The 14,737-nt window shown below is 36.2% G+C and overlaps 2 protein-coding genes across 6 annotated transcripts in view; both read right to left on the reverse strand.

Annotated features, from left to right (window-relative positions):
• Positions 1-14,737, reverse strand: part of LOC132743928 (ubiquitin-associated domain-containing protein 1-like) — a gene marked incomplete at its 3' end in the record, with an annotated part of 92,402 nt that overhangs the window by 70,551 nt on the left and 7,114 nt on the right. For 2 of the 5 annotated variants that reach the window (XM_060732530.1, XM_060732528.1), the window contains 1 exon segment: positions 2,561-7,096. In XM_060732530.1, the coding sequence (XP_060588513.1) occupies positions 2,561-2,636 (76 nt within the window). 5 annotated transcript variants of the gene reach the window in all.
• Positions 7,233-14,675, reverse strand: LOC132743929 (uncharacterized). Its single transcript, XM_060732531.1, has one exon. The coding sequence runs from the start codon at positions 14,658-14,660 to the stop codon at positions 13,662-13,664; it is 999 nt and encodes a 332-aa protein (XP_060588514.1). The 5' UTR covers positions 14,661-14,675; the 3' UTR covers positions 7,233-13,661.

The following is a 14,737-nucleotide window of genomic DNA, read 5'->3' on the forward strand; positions in this document are numbered from 1 at the left end:
GCATTAAAATTCAAAACCACAGGTTAAAATTAATAAGGTTACATACTATATGATTAAATGTAACAGTATCGTGAGATTCAAAACAATATGATGACTTTCAATTTTCACTTTTATTGAAAATTTCAAAATCATCATACAAAGATGAAACTCACCACATTACCTTTGTAAATATAAACAATCAATAAAAAAAACAGTCAGAAGCTGCGGATTTTAGTGTAAAACTAAAAACAGCAAATTTCACATTGAATATAGATTTGTAAATTTATGGATTGAAAAATCTTTAAATCTCTAGACTATCCATAAATTTACGGACAGTCCATAAATATCATGAAATCCTAGACCTGATAAATGACCACTACAGCATGGTTAATTTTGATGGAACATTTTTTCTTTATAACTTTTGTAAATGAATACACAAAATGTCACATGCAAAATATGCAAGTTGTTTACAGTATGGGATAACAATACTTTTTATTTGAGGGCAAATTCGTGCCCAATCGGTAAAATTATGGAGCTTTGGTAGCGTCTCTCTTTCGGAACGGAATTCGTAAAAATTACCTTCCACGTCTGGATCGTAGCCAAGGTAGGAATTGTTTACTTCTAGTTATAAATTACACTAACATGCCCAATAGCCAAGCCCAACACACTAGTTCCGAACTTCCGTCAACTCCCGTAACCAGTACCATACGGTACTACAAAACTCTAAAGTTTGTGCATTCCGATGTGAATGATTTGTCTTTATTTTCAGTAATACAAACTGTGCAAGTCATTTTATAACCATTATACCATAACTAAAAATTCCTTTCAAGCCAGTTGTTACGAAAAACTCGCTTCGGAGCATTATCATTTTGCTTTGATTTCTCAGTTGTTTAAGCATTCGCCGATTGATTTGGTTGGGAAACCTCATTTGGTATAGGCGCAGCGTTGTTTACGGTAGATTCTGTCGCTCCATCAACGTTAACATTGTCTTTATTGAAGAATGAAGTCAATCTTTGCTGCTTCTTTTTCGAAGCAGACATTGTGAAATTTACCCGGGTAATGACATCACAATCTGGAGCGTCTGAGCGCTTTTAACATGTAATAATCACTAAAGCGTCTAAGATAAGTCATGTGACCGATCAGCTGATGAAATTCATGCTATTTATAGAAAAAACTAGAACTGCCACTGTCATGGCGTGAATACCCTCGCATACCACTTTGTCAGAATCAACAGTGGCCATTTAGAGCTCAAGGACAACTTCCCTGCCAAATCTGAGGTTACTAAGCCAGTGCATTGCTAAGTTATGTATTCTACATGCTTCAAATGTGAAAATGTCAAAATCAATACACTGCCGACAGGCATTCTTAAGCAATTGAGGGAAAAAACTTATTTTTTTGTCAAGGTCTCTGTGACCTTTGACCCAGTGACCTCAAAATCAATAGGGGTCACCTTATGGTCATGATCAACCTCCATGTCAAAAATGAAGACTGTGGGTCAAAGGAATCTTAAGTTAATGGGCGGACAAACTTTTTTAGTCAAGGCCCCTGTGACCTTGACCTTTGACCCAGTGACCTCAAAATCAATAGGGGTCATCTACTAATCATGACTAACCTCCATGCCAAATATGAAGACTGTGGGTCAAAGGAATCTTAAGTTATTGGGCGGACAAGCATTTTGAAGTCAAGGCCCCTGTGACCTTGACCTTTGACCCAGTGACCTCAAAATCAATAGGGGTCATCTACTAATCATGACTAACCTCCATGCCAAATATGAAGACTGTGGGTCAAAGGAATCTTAAGTTATTGGGCGGACAAGCTTTTTGAAGCCAAGGCCCCTGTGACCTTGACCTTTGACCCGGTGACCTCAAAATCAATAGGGGTCATCTACTAATCATGACTAACCTCCATGCCAAATATGAAGACTGTGGGTCAAAGGAATCTTAAGTTATTGGGCGGACAAGCTTTTTGAAGCCAAGGCCCCTGTGACCTTGACCTTTGACCCGGTAACCTCAAAATCTGTAGGGGTCATCTACTAATCATGACTAACCTCCATGCCAAATATGAAGACTGTGGGTCAAAGGAATCTTAAGTTATTGGGCGGACAAGAAAAAACCGACGGACAGCTGGACGGAAGTACCAACTTTTGATGTTTATGAGGCAAATCAGCTCATAAACACCACCTGGACCAACGTCCATAAGCAAAATAAGCTCATAAAAACAAAAAAATAGCTCTTAATTTGAATTTTATGAGTTTTTGTTCTTTATTTAACTACGGAATGAAGCTCATAATAATCAAATGTTTGCTCGGACAGACCGACAGACAGACCGACATTAGCAAAACAATATACCCCCTCTTATTCGGAGGGGGGCATAATAATCAATTTCATTAATGATCAGCGATCGGATTAAAAACTTAATCATAGTTTTGAATGATTTCAGTCCGTTAACATCAATTAAAAATTGTTATGTCGCTCACGTCATGGCTACAGGGCGAAATGCCCAAACCTAGCAGTAAAAGAAAGTTACTGATTCTGATACACCTACACGAAAATTTAAGAAAGCCCATTCGCAAAAATCTTACGATTGGTATGTTGTAGACAGTGAGAGTGTTTGGCATTGTTATCTTTGTATAAATGCCAAATTTGACACAGGGCCATCCTTAAAAAAATGTTTGTTTGCAGTAACCCGACCCAGAATTTTCAAGGTGGGTAGGTAGGTCGATTTTTTTTTTTTATTGAACTGTACTCCCAAATAAACATGGAATTTCAAAATGCTGGACAATATATGCTTTGATAATCTGGTAACAATTAATAAATTGATAACTGAATTCTAATTTAATAAGACCTACATTTTATTTCTTCTATTAACCTTTAAAAGAATGAAAACAAGAGCCATGTCAACATGGCCATCCCCCGCCGAATGTGTTTGCTCATTGGAAGAATGTATATGTAGTAGAGCGGAATAATTCTATTTTAAGAGGTCTTTTGGTAATGAAAACTGATGGCTATAATGATTACAGATTTGAAACCTATGTGAATACTGATGGCTGAAAATAACAAAGGGCAATTACTGAAAAATAATGCAGGGTAGGTTATCATTATTGTGTGCTGCATCCCTCCTCAGTAAAATCTATCCACCTATGAAGTTTCAAGTTGATACCTCAAATACTTTTTGAGAAAAAATTAAAGTATGAAAAAGAACAAAGGGCAATAACTCAAAAATTATAAAAGGTAGAGTTATCATTCTTGTGCAGTGCACACCTCCTGAGTCAGAGATCTATGCACCTATGAAGTTTCATTTTGATATCTCAAAGGCTTTTTGAGTTATGCTCTGGACAAAAATTAATTTTGAAAAATAACAAAGGGCAATAACTCAAAAATAATGCAGGGTAGAGTTATCATTCCTAAGCACTGCACTTCTCCTCAATGAGATCCATCCACCTTTGAAGTTTAAAGTTGATACCTCAAATACTTTTTGAGATAAGCTCTGGACAAAATAGCATGGAAAAAAAAGGGCAATAACTCAAAAATTGTATAGGGAAGAGTTATCATTCTTGCGCACAACATTCCTCCTCAATAAGATCTATCCACCTATGACATTTCATGTTGATATCTCAAACACTTTTTGAGTTATGCTCCACTCAGGTGAAAAATTAGGTATGAAAAATAACAAAGGGCAATAACTCAAAAATTATGAAAGGTAGAGTTATCATTCTTGTGCACTGCACACCTCCTGAGTGAGATCTATGCACCTATGAAGTTTCATGTTAATATCTCATAGGCTTTTGGAGTTATGCTCTGGACAAAAATCAATTTTGAAAAATAACAAAGGGCAATAACTCAAAAATCATGCAAGGTAGAGTTATCATTCTTGTGCACTGCACTCCTCCTCAATGAGGTCTATCCACCTATGAAGTTTCAAGTTGATAACTCAAATACTTTTAGAGATATGCTCCGGACAAAAATGTCGGACGGAAGGACGGACATACTTAGCAGACGTGTTTGTGGGGTTATTCCTTTGATCTCTTAACCCCACAAGAGCAAATTTTTTTAACCCCATAAGAGCATTTTTAACCACATAATACATGTCTCTACGGAATGAACCCCATACAGAGTGCCTGTACATAAACCTAAACCTCATAATGTAGCTCTCGTCTGCTCGGACAGACGGACAGACGGACGGACGGACGGAAGGTCGGACGGACGGACGGAGACTATTTCTATATCCTCCGCCGAAATTTTTCGGCGGGGGATAACAAAGCACAAGGTATAATTTTCTGATTAAAAAAAAATTTTTTTTTATCCAGACCATGAAAAAAAATTTTGAGTAGGGGCAAATTTTGTGAGTCGGTCGCGTTACTGCAAACGAACATTTTTTTAAGGATGGCCCAGCTTACGCACGTGGGCACGACATCCCGGAAAAACTACGAATCAATTCAGAGCTCCAGATAATTTTTTTGGCCAAGGCGTTTTTACCCCTCAAAATCTAGAGTGAGGGGTAAAATGCAAATTCTGAAAAAGGGGTAAAATCTGTCAAAAAAAGCATTTTGCATTTTTTATAAACAAATTAAACTTACAATATTGTTTCTGTTTGTTTGTTTTCTTTTTTTAGAAAAACTTTTACAAATAAGATACTGATTCAATGTGAAACAGTACAAAACATGCTCTGTAAAGTCAGACTTCCAGAGTATACACAGCAAAATTATCAAGGCTTCCATTTTCAAAATTTGGAAGTCAGACTTCAAAATCTCTGATATTGGAAGTCACATTTTATAGGTAAAGAAGGAAAAGTATTAGATTTTGGAAGTCACAAGCCAAAATGAAGGAGTAAATGACTCCCAAACTTCCACTAGTGGAAGCCCTGAAATTATTTCATATTCTAGGAGTCAATATTTTCTTTCTTTATTTCTGTTGGCATGTACCTTATCATGTACTCCAGATTAAAGAAAAAATAATTAAGATTTTTTATCTTTCCTTAACAAAGCATTGGTCTGAGAGAAAATTGTCTGTAACTGTAGACTGGGTACGAAAATATTGAGTACAAAACTGCAGGTGAAAAACGTGTCTTTTTTGTTCCAACAACAAAAGTGAAAGAAATTAAAATATATTTTTGTTATAATATTGAGGCATAAGCATGTCAATAGATGCCTAAACAAACAAGAGCCGGTTGAACCGGGTGATGCTCCCCGAATAGGTTTTGGACACAGGAAGGTATACCTCTTGTTGTGTCCGAGTTATGCCACAGACAAAGTTCAAAGTGTAAAAACAACCCAAATATTGTGCACAACACATTGTCTCAATATGGTGATCATTTTTGTGAAATAGTTGTTAAATCCGACTTCCAGTAACAAAGTTATGGGCCGGACACGATTTTGCTGCAAGTTCATGCTGTGACCTTGACCTTCAAGGTAGCTCCCCAAATGTTGCGCGCAACACGTCGTCTCAATATGGTGATCATTTCTGTGAAATAGTTTTAAAATCCGACTTCAAATAACAAAGTTATGGGCCGGACAAGACGACGACTATATGCTCCCCCGAAATTTTTCTATTGATCTATGAGAGTTATCTCCCTTCTGTACTTCCTGTTACTTTTGTTTTTAACATGCGTTGATGACAACAGAATTTTTAGTTTTCAAAGCAATAAAATGGAAATATATTGTATTTTTATGCTTAAAACATCCTCTTTCTAAATATCAAATGTTTACACTTCTATTCTTTCAGATTAAATTTTGACATACAAGCGTATTTTCATTTTGTTGTGCGTAACTTTGACGCACGGATTTTGAAAGTGATACGTATTTTAGATTTCCTATGCGTATTTTATGCTGATACGCACGCTATCTGGAGCTCTGAATCATGATCGGCATGCTACATATCGGTCGTACGTACAGTCAAACTTGTATTAAGCGACCATGCAAGGGAAACACCCAAAACGGTCGCTTAATGAAATGGTCTCTTAAGACAATGCATGACATAAAAGTAAAAATTTACAAATGACATCTTTTTTATGCGGTGGGAATATTTTACAACTTCATTTTAATATAAATGTTGAATAATTAGTACGCTCGGTAATCTAAATGGATGCCAATGTAAAAAATAACTTTCAGATATTTATTGACAAAACAGTTTTGATCCATTACGTATACATGTTTGACATTTTTTCCAGAATTTTTTAACATCTCCGTTATTTTTCCTTGTCTCCAACACGAAAACCCTATTAGTGAAGATGTTTTTCTGTTGTGCATTTTTTCATTCGAAATAAACAAACTACATCTAATTTTAATCGCTGATCAAGTTCAAGGTCAATTCAATGCAGTCTAAATGTCAACAAGCGAAGTGTATACACCACATCTGAGTAGAGGCGGAGCGTTGCATTGTTTATCCGATATTATTGGATAATACACGTCAGGCGTATACTTAACTTCATTTGCTTACGCTAAAACGGTTTGGGAAATAGAGTTTTTCACACATTTATACATTACGAGGTGGCGTTCTCTAAAAATACAATTACTTGACAGGTAAAAGTGGTCGTTTGATGAAAAGATTGCTCTCAATTAGGTGACTAATTAGCGGTCGCTGGTTGCGTTGAGCAAAAGTCGCTTAATACATTAAAAATATAGAGAGAAAATGATCGGGGGGAATTTAAAGTGGTCGTTTAAGACAAAAGTCGCTTAATACTCGTGGTCGCATGGGCAAGTAAGACTGTATATCATGTGTACAATCATGTATATAACAACAAAATTTGTCAGGAAAGAAGTGTTCTTATTGTTTCAATATATATATATTTGTTTTAAAAATTGCTGTATGGACAAATGCATATGTACTAGAAGTCAAGGACATGACCATCACTGTCTATATGTATAAAATGGGAGGGACGGACGGACTGCAAAACGACAGATGGACGGTTCGATTTTAATATGCCACCCTTCGGGGGCATAATAAAGTAATTTATAAACTAGAAATGTGTCATCATGTCACGGATGCCCCCGCATGCAGCCAAAATTTCAGATGGTGCATTAATTATTTTTTTCATTTTAAGTTCAAAGCCCTTAAAACTTTTCAATGTTAAAACTAACCATTTTCATACAATGTTCAAGGCACTGAAATAATTCAGTCTTAACCTTTTAAAAATAGCATATTGCATATTTGTAGCCAAAATAATGGCTAAAAGTATGAGTGCTGAAACTGAAAGTTCAAAATTTTTCCAACATTCAGGAAAGATAAGTTTGTCTATAATCATTGAACCACGACCAAATTCAAACTTAAACTGCTTATTCCTTAGATGTATCTATATTATTTTCAAAAAGAAAGGGACATAACTCTGCCAAAAAATCATCAAACCATGACCAAATTCCAACTTGACCTGCCCATTCCTTTGACATATCCATATGTCAAATTTAAGTTGAATATGTAACACTGTTGGGTAAATAATGAACAGAAACTGTAAATTTCATATTATTTTCAAAGTGAAAGGGGCATTATTCTGCCAAAAATCATTGAACCATGACCAAATTCGAACTTGGCCTGGGCATTCCAAAAACATATCCATATGTCAAATTTGAGTTGAATGTGTTGTACCATTGGGGAGATAATAAACGGAAACTGAAAATTTCATATTATTTTCTAAGTAAAAGGGGCATAACTCTGCCAAAAATCATCAAACCATGACCAAATTTGAACTTGACCTGTATTTTCTCATGACATATCCATATGTCAAGTTTGAATTGAATGTGTTGTACCATTGGGGAGATAATGAACGGAAACTGAACATTTTATATTATTTTCAAAGTAAAAGGGGCATAACTCTGCCAAAAATCATCTAACCATGACTAAATTTGAACTTGACCTGTATTTTCTCATGACATATCCATATGTTAAGTTTGAGTTGAATGTGTTGTACCATTGGGGAGATAATGAACGGAAACTGAAAATTTTATATTATTTTCAAAGTAAAAGGGGCATAACTCTGCCAAAAATCATCTAACCATGACCAAATTTGAACTTGTCCTGTATTTTTTCATGACATATCCATATGTCAAGTTTGACTTAAATGTGTTGTACCGTTGGGGAGATAATGAACGGAAACTGAAATTTCATATTATTTTCAAAGTAAAAGGGGCATAACTCTGCCAAAAATCATCGAACCATGACCAAATTCGAACTTGACCTGTTTTTTCTCATGACATATCCATATGTCAAATTTGAGTTGAATGTGTGCAACCGTTCTTAAGATAATGAACGGAAACTGATGATGACGGAATGACAGAATGACGGAAGGATGGAAGGACGGAAGGATGGAAGGACGGAAGGACGGAATGACGGAACAGGGTAACACTATATGCCCCGGCCATTACATGGCGGGGGCATAAAAAGTTGGAAGCACATGGGTTCTGTTTTCATAACCATCCACGCAAATTAACCCGTAAAGGTCAATCTCTTAATCATGTGGTCAATCATTTTGGCAATATGCCGGCAAAGTGATGAATTTTTTTTTACCTATTGGAAACTATAAGGTAGTTTATGTTCGTAATAAGTTTATGTGTCCATCCTTGGCTTATTAACAGATTTTACATAGTTTTATCAAGGTATGCTTCACTTTACTTCATGGCATGTTCAATGAATGAATAAGAGCGTGTCAGATTCCTGGCATGATTATTGGCGGACTTTCCCTATGGGTCTGTCTTCAGCGTTCATGTCATGTCATAGTAACACTAAAGACCTTAAGCTAATGTTCAGTATAACTTCGAGTGGGCATTCCTCCTATGGAACTGTTTATTATGTCACCTTGCTGTCAATCAGCAACACAATATTTAATCCCCTATCATCTAGAATCTGAACAGATAACAATCAATGCCCGGAGGTGTGCTTTTTCATTTTATATACTTTTGTAAGGTGCTGTAAACTGGTGCCTCATATTTCCATGGTACTTAACTGTTTAACACAAACAACAAAAGTTAAGAGGATAAAATTCTGGAAAACACAGTGAATATTGTAGGATAGACATGTTAATTGCATCATAGTTTATTCCATTTAATGTTTGCATGTAAGCAATTATGTATACAACATTGTAATTAACACCCATCTGCTGCCTTGTGAGTAATTTTGTGTTCTCATATTTCCAAGACAATTACATTTTAACAGTTTCAAAAGCAAAACCAATAGTAAACTTTATTTATAAGTACACCTTTACCTAGGCTCATCTGAAAGGGGCCATTTTCTCTTTGGCATTTATCAAATACCTCAATGGTTGTTTAACAAAAAAGATTTTTTTTAAAAAGAAAAGGAAGTGGCTAGCCGTACGGGCCCGTACAGCTAGCCAAAAGTTCTAGCCGTACGTGAGTCACATACGACTAGGAAAGACACACTGTATTGGCTAGCCGTACAGCATTTTCAAAATTATATGGAAGTCGAAAATTCATATGTTATTTTATGACTTTAAGCGAGGATTTTAACCAAGAAACAGCAATTGTCTTCGTATGTTTACTTTTTAGATATTAAGCGCCTTGTAAAACAAGAGCCCGGTGATGCTCCCCGAATAGGTTTTGGACACAGGAAAGTACACCTCTTGTAGTTTTCTGAGTTATGTCCCTGGAAAAAGTTCAAAGTGCAATAATTCCAAAATTAGGAAAGGCAGAGTTACTGTTCTTTGCACTGCACTTCTAATCACTGTCATCTATCAACTTACAAAGTTTCTTGTTGATATCTCTTATGGTTTCCTAGTTATGTTCCGGACAACTTCAAAAAGTAAAAATAAACAAATGGCAATAACTCCAGAATTAGGCAAGGCAGAGTTATGATTCTCATGCACTGCACATCTACCCACTGAGATACATCTACCTACAAAGTTTCATGTTGATATCTCTTATAGTTTTACAGCTATGTCCAGTACAAGATTTTTCTAAAAGGGGAGATAATTCAAAAATGAGGCTTAACAGAGTTATGTTTATTTTGCACTGCACTTCTACTCAATGAGATCTATCTACCTACAATGTTTCATCTTGATATCTCTTATAATTTTAGAGTTATGTTCCGGACAAAGTTCAGTGTAAAAATTAACAAAGAGCAATAACTCAAAAATTAGGACAAAAAAGTTATTGTTTTCATGCACTGCACATCTACCCATTGAGATCTATTCACCTACAAAGTTTCATGTTGATATCTCTTATAGTTTTAGAGTTATGCCCCGGACAAGATTTTTCTATAAGGGGAGATAATTCAAAAATGAGGCTTAACAGAGTTATGGTTCTTTTGCACTGCACTTCTACTCAATGAGATCTATCTACCTACAATGTTTCATCTTGATATCTCTTATAGTTTTAGAGTCATGTTCCGGACAACTTCAACAAGAGCACCGCTAGGCGGAGCATTATATGCCCGAAAGTGCTTTTTTTCTTTACTAAGGATGAAGCATTTGTAAGACATTACATAAATTAAATAAAGTATTACCTCCTTCAAATAGCAATCCTCCTATAAAGTTTGAATATTGTGGGCCAAATGGAACTTCAGTTATGCTCTGGAAACTGTTTTTAGTTTTGAGGTAATAGCTACCTTGAACTTTGACCGTGTGACCCCAAAATCAATAGGGGTGTTCTACCTAATATGGACAATCATCCTATGAAGTTTCAACACTATGGGCCAAATAGAAATTAAGTTATGTTCTGGAAACTTTTTTTCAGTTTTATAGTAATAGTAACCTTGACCTTTGACATTGTGACCCCAAAATCAATAGGGGTGTTCTACCCAATATGGACAATCATCCTCTGAAGTTTGAATATTGTGGGACAAATAGACCTTAAGTTATGCTTTGGAAACTGTTTTCAGTTTTAAAGTAACAGTGACCTTGACCTTTGACCTTGTGACCCCAAAATCAATAGGGGTCTCCTACCCAATATGGACAATCATCCTATGAAGTTTGAACACTGTCAGCCAAATGGAACTTAAGTTACGTTCCGGAAACTGTTTTCAGTTTTAAAGTAATAGTGACCTTGACCTTTGACCTTGTGACCCCAAAATCAATAGGGGTCTTCTACCCAATATGGACAATCATCCTATGAAGTTTGAACACTGTGGGCCAAATGGACCTTAAGTTATGCTCCGGAAACTGTTTTCAGTTTTAAGTTCATAATAACCTTGACCTTTGACCTTGTGACCCCAAAATCAATAGGGGCCTTCTACCCAATATAGACAATCATCCAATGAAGTTTGAACACTGTGGGCCAAATGGAACTTAAGTTATGCTCTGGAAACTGTTTTCAGTTTTAAGGTCATAATGACCTTGACCTTTGACCTTGTGACCCCAAAATCAATAGGGGTCTTCTACCCAATATGGACAATCATCCTATGAAGTTTGAATGTTGTGGGCCAAATGGAACTTAAGTTATGCTCCGGAAACCAAATTTCTAACGGACGGACGGACGGACGGACGTTCCTACTGAGTTGACATTATGGGTTTTTTTTCTTTGATCTCCTTTGATCTCTAAAACCCCATAAGCAACGTATTTGCACCCCATAAGCAACCTTTTTCCTCACAAGTACCGTCTATACGGATTGAACATGGATATTCACCCCACATCGTCATTTCAGTGAGAGCGGATAGACAGACGGACGGATGGACGCCAGGGGGTATAACATAATATGCCCGAAATTCTTTCGGGCATATAAAAAGTGTTGAAATTAACAAAGGGCAATAACTCCAAAATTAGGACAAAAAGAGTTATTGTTTTATGCACTGCACATCTTCCCACTGAGATCTATTCACCTTCAAAGTTTATGTTGATATCTCTTATAGTTTTAGAGTTATGCCCCGGACAAGATTTTTCTATAAGGGGAGATAATTCAAAAATGAGGCTTTACAGAGTTATGTTTTTTTTGCACTGCACTTCTTCTCAATGAGATCTATCTACCTACAATGTTTCATCTTGATATCTCTTACAGTTTTAGAGTTATGTTCCGGACAAAGTTCAAAGTGTTGAAATTAACAAAGGGCAATAACTCCAAAATTAGGACAAAAAGAGTTATTGTTCTTATGCACTGCACATCTACCCATTGAGATCTATTCACCTACAAAGTTTCATGTTGATATCTCTTATAGTTTTAGAGTTATGCCTCGGACAAGATTTTTCTATAAGGGGAGATAATTCAAAAACCGGGCAAAATAGAGTTATGGTTTTTTGACACTGCACTCCCCCTCAATGCCCTCTACCACTGTATGAAGTTTAAACAAATTATCTCCAAGGGTTTTCAAGTTATGCTCCGGACAAGAAAACGGACAGACGGACAAGGTGCCGACTAAATGCTCTCCCGAAATTTTTCGGGGAGCATAAAAAAAGTATGAATATTGATCTTTGTCATCTGAAGACGTTGAGAAAAAATAGCGTTTGGTCGCAGTTAAATAACAGCAATTGAAATAGTTTACAAAATTTTGATGATAATCCTTTTTTGTTTCATTAAGTTTAATTTTCGACACCTTTAAAATGAAACAAATAAAAATGAAAATTATTGTTGTTGGGCTCTGATAATTGCTTCAATTACCGACGGTATAGAAGTTTGTTAATATAAGGAAAGTTTCCATGTTCCGTGAAACGCATTTTAAAATTCTATTGTCAGTCCATGGGTAGGCTTTGATAAATGCTAATTAATTTATTGTGCTTTTACATGTATGTTTGATATTTATCTACTGTATTTGAAAATTATACAATTATTTTTGCTTTTCACCGTTTTTTTTTTTCAATGTTCTCTCTATTTATTCCACTCTGATCATTATTTATTCGATCCATGTGCTTAATTAACCATATAATCATGAGGCACAAAATAAGATATGCATGTTCGAGTTCCATATAATATTGAAAAGTGCCGTACGACTAGACAATACAGTGAGTCCTGGCTAGTCGTATGTGACTCACTTCCAAAAGAAAAATGGTGAAATATTAAATAACTTTGCTCTTTATCTGAATAAAATAATTTTTTTTTAGTTCTATATGTTACATTTTCGATAAAAATACAAGTAAAACTACTGGCAGGTTCATTAAGTCTAGGAGGCACTTTCGACTGTTTAAGCCGGATACCTTTGAAATATGGGTACCACGGAAATATGAGGCACCAGTATATTTGATCTTTTACGTTGACAATTTCTTTTTTTTCACTGTGACTAATATCGGGAATTTAATCTGTAATATGGGGAATCGTGATCAGGTTCAAAATATCAGGATTTTATAAATCATGCCGGGATATCACATGTTTGAAATTTGCTGACAATATCCGGGCATTTCCCCCTGGGGGCATTTGCCTTTTTTAAAAAATAAAAATAAAAAATGTCATGGTCACTCCGTAGTTTACAATAATCTTGGTCAATCAGACGCTTGCAAGAAATTACGTAATGTAGGCATGCGCATAAGTTTAAAAATATAAATAAACTTACCCAGAATTCCTTGGTTACCAATGACAACATTGTAGGTAAATAATAATGTTCCCGCTTTTTGCGTGAAAAGTTTATAAACTGTATCTTTAATTGTTACGTATCCATTGTATGATAATTATATCAATAGTATATATAGTTAACAGCTACTATTTTGTAGAATTTTGTTATGCATATTTTTGCACAGTTGATTATCTATGTAACAAGCGATCTACTGGTATCGTTCTTTGCTTACTTAGCATTTATGATCTAGTTCACTTCAATGTTTACTATTGAAAATCATCATCTGACGATGACCACAGCATATAGTTGGATTTGCTGTAAGGATTTTTTGGAGTTCTTTTTGCCGATTTCGGCGATTTACCTTCTTGTTTTGTTGGCTTAAAGCCTGCGGGATGACACACATTATCCGTTTTGTTCTTTTTCCGTCCTACAGACTTTTTAGGTCTAGCAGCAGGAGATTTGGACTTTGTTGTCGTAATGTCTGTGTTGCTCTTGGAAGACATAGGCGCTTGTACCAAACATTGAACGGGTTCATCTATTGAACTGTCTGAAAATAATTCGCTGAGCAGCGCAGCTGTAGCAGGTTTTATTTGTCGAGGACGGGTTGCTTGTGATCTTTGCGCTGGAGTGATACCGTCATCCGACGAAATTATCAAAGGTTGCTCTGAACCTATATCTTGCACCTGTGTAGCTTGAGTATCCACAGGCAGAACGTCCTCTTCACTGCTGCTGTCACTACAACTACTGCTGGCATCTGTAACGTTGGGTTCAACGGTCCAATCGCCTATGTTGTTTATCACCGGCCCCGGCCACGAATCGAACAGCGGAGTGGAGTACTGGTATTGAGCTGGACCCTCCAATGTATAGACACTTCTAAGCAGATCGAAGAAATGTTCGTATTTCTTCAATTTCACCTCAGAACGCCACATTATTTCCGCCAAGTGTCCCTCCCACTGGCTTGCCTGGGTACCGGGCATTTTCCGGAAATGGGCTTTGGCATGCTTCCAGGCTCCTTCAATTTGGTTGGTGTGGACAGATACTATTTCTCCAGTTTCCATATTTTTGTATTTCTTCTTAAACGCATACTTGTGCAAAACCGAGAAATGCTTGTAACCTATGTCATTTAGGTGACAGTAAGCTGTCCAACCGTCGCTATATATAGTCGAGCCCTTCTCCACATGCCGTTCAATCAATGGTATCAGGGTGGCATTTGACCTGTTCTCCACAGGGTACAGTATAATGGTATTGGAATTCCTCTCCACCATACCAAAAACCCATACCTATAAAGAAATCAATAAATTGTGAATAATTATAATCGAAAAATAACAGAATGCAAAGTTTT

Source organism: Ruditapes philippinarum, unplaced genomic scaffold (assembly GCF_026571515.1).
Source record: "Ruditapes philippinarum isolate M1 unplaced genomic scaffold, ASM2657151v2 ctg1477_1_1_1_1, whole genome shotgun sequence".
NCBI lineage: Eukaryota > Metazoa > Mollusca > Bivalvia > Venerida > Veneridae > Ruditapes > Ruditapes philippinarum.